At 67.0% G+C, this 1,106-nt stretch overlaps 1 protein-coding gene across 1 annotated transcript; it reads right to left on the reverse strand.

The window, feature by feature from the left end:
* Positions 1-5: 5 nt before the first annotated feature.
* On the reverse strand, positions 6-1,100 carry AMER2 (APC membrane recruitment protein 2; the record flags this gene model as incomplete). The annotated part of the gene is made up of 2 exons (XM_045294060.1): positions 6-880; positions 1,037-1,100. Coding segments are annotated over 2 exons (939 nt in total), but the record flags the coding sequence as incomplete, so codon positions are not given.
* Positions 1,101-1,106: the final 6 nt, after the last annotated feature.

A 1,106-nucleotide genomic window follows, 5' to 3' on the forward strand; every position in this document is an offset into this window, starting at 1 on the left:
CCAACTCACACCTTTTTGGCCCCCTCATGGCCCGCCGCCGGCCGCAGAGTGGTCCCAGCCAAGGCCCGGTTGCTGACCCTGCGAACCAGGACTTTGGACACGGGGATTTTCGTTCGAGGCGTCTCACTGCGCGTGGGCTGCTGGTGGCCGGCCGGGTGGCTGGAGTGGGGGTTGGAGAGGTGCTTGATGCTAATGGGGATTTTGGAGTCCTTCAGCAAACTGCCTGGCGTTCGCAAGGGGCATGTGATGGTGACCGGGGACACCGGCTTTAACCGGGACGGGCAGGGCGTGCCTTCGTGGGCGGGAGGGACCGGGGGGCTGTCGTCGGGCTCGGCGTCCAGGTCGTAGAGGGCGTCCCCACTGTAGCTGTCCCGGGGCAGGCCGGCCTTCTTGCCGCTGCCCCCCGCGGTACTGTCCTCCTCCGGGCCTGGCGTGGTGGAGTCCCAGTAGCCCTCGTCGCTGTTGGGCACGGCCTCCTGCGGCTCCTTCTCCGGCGGCTGGGCGACCTCCTTGGGCTGGGGCTCTATGGGGATCCGGTGGAGCCGCCTGCGCTTGATCAAGGACACCTCCTTGGCCGCCTCCACCCTCCTGGCCTCGCGGGTGGCCTCCGGAAGTCCCTTGGCCTCCGCTGCCCCGGGGCCCTTCGCGGTCACCTCGTGGGGACCTCGTGCTGGCTCCTCCGTCTGGGAGAGCATGTCCCAGAATTCCTGGAGGTAGGTGTTGTCCACCTCGTCTGGGCTGGCCATCTCTTCGCCGCCTCCTTGGTAGGCCAGCAGGCCGGCGTTCTTTTTAGAGAGGGCTGGCTTGCCTGCTCCCGGGGCCGTCTTGTCACAACTGGGCCCTGGCCCCTCCTCTGGGTCTGCAATAATATCTCCACAGCCTGTAAGAGAGTCAAAGCTTTTCAGTGAAGTCACGTCAGAAAACAGCAAACAAATACGGTCAATCGAGGGCTCAGAGGGTGGGTCGAGAGAGGCAGGGTCAGGCCCGCCGCCAGCGTCGCACTCAACAAGGGGCCCGGCCTGGAGGAGAACGTCACCTGTTCTGGACGCGTCCTGGGCGGCCGGCGCCTCCGGGGAGCCCCGCGGCTGCTGCTCGGGCCCAGGCCC

The sequence above is a fragment of the Echinops telfairi genome, unplaced genomic scaffold (genome assembly GCF_000313985.2).
Source record: "Echinops telfairi isolate 266 unplaced genomic scaffold, ASM31398v2 ScPeMD7_2565;HRSCAF=3150, whole genome shotgun sequence".
NCBI lineage: Eukaryota > Metazoa > Chordata > Mammalia > Afrosoricida > Tenrecidae > Echinops > Echinops telfairi.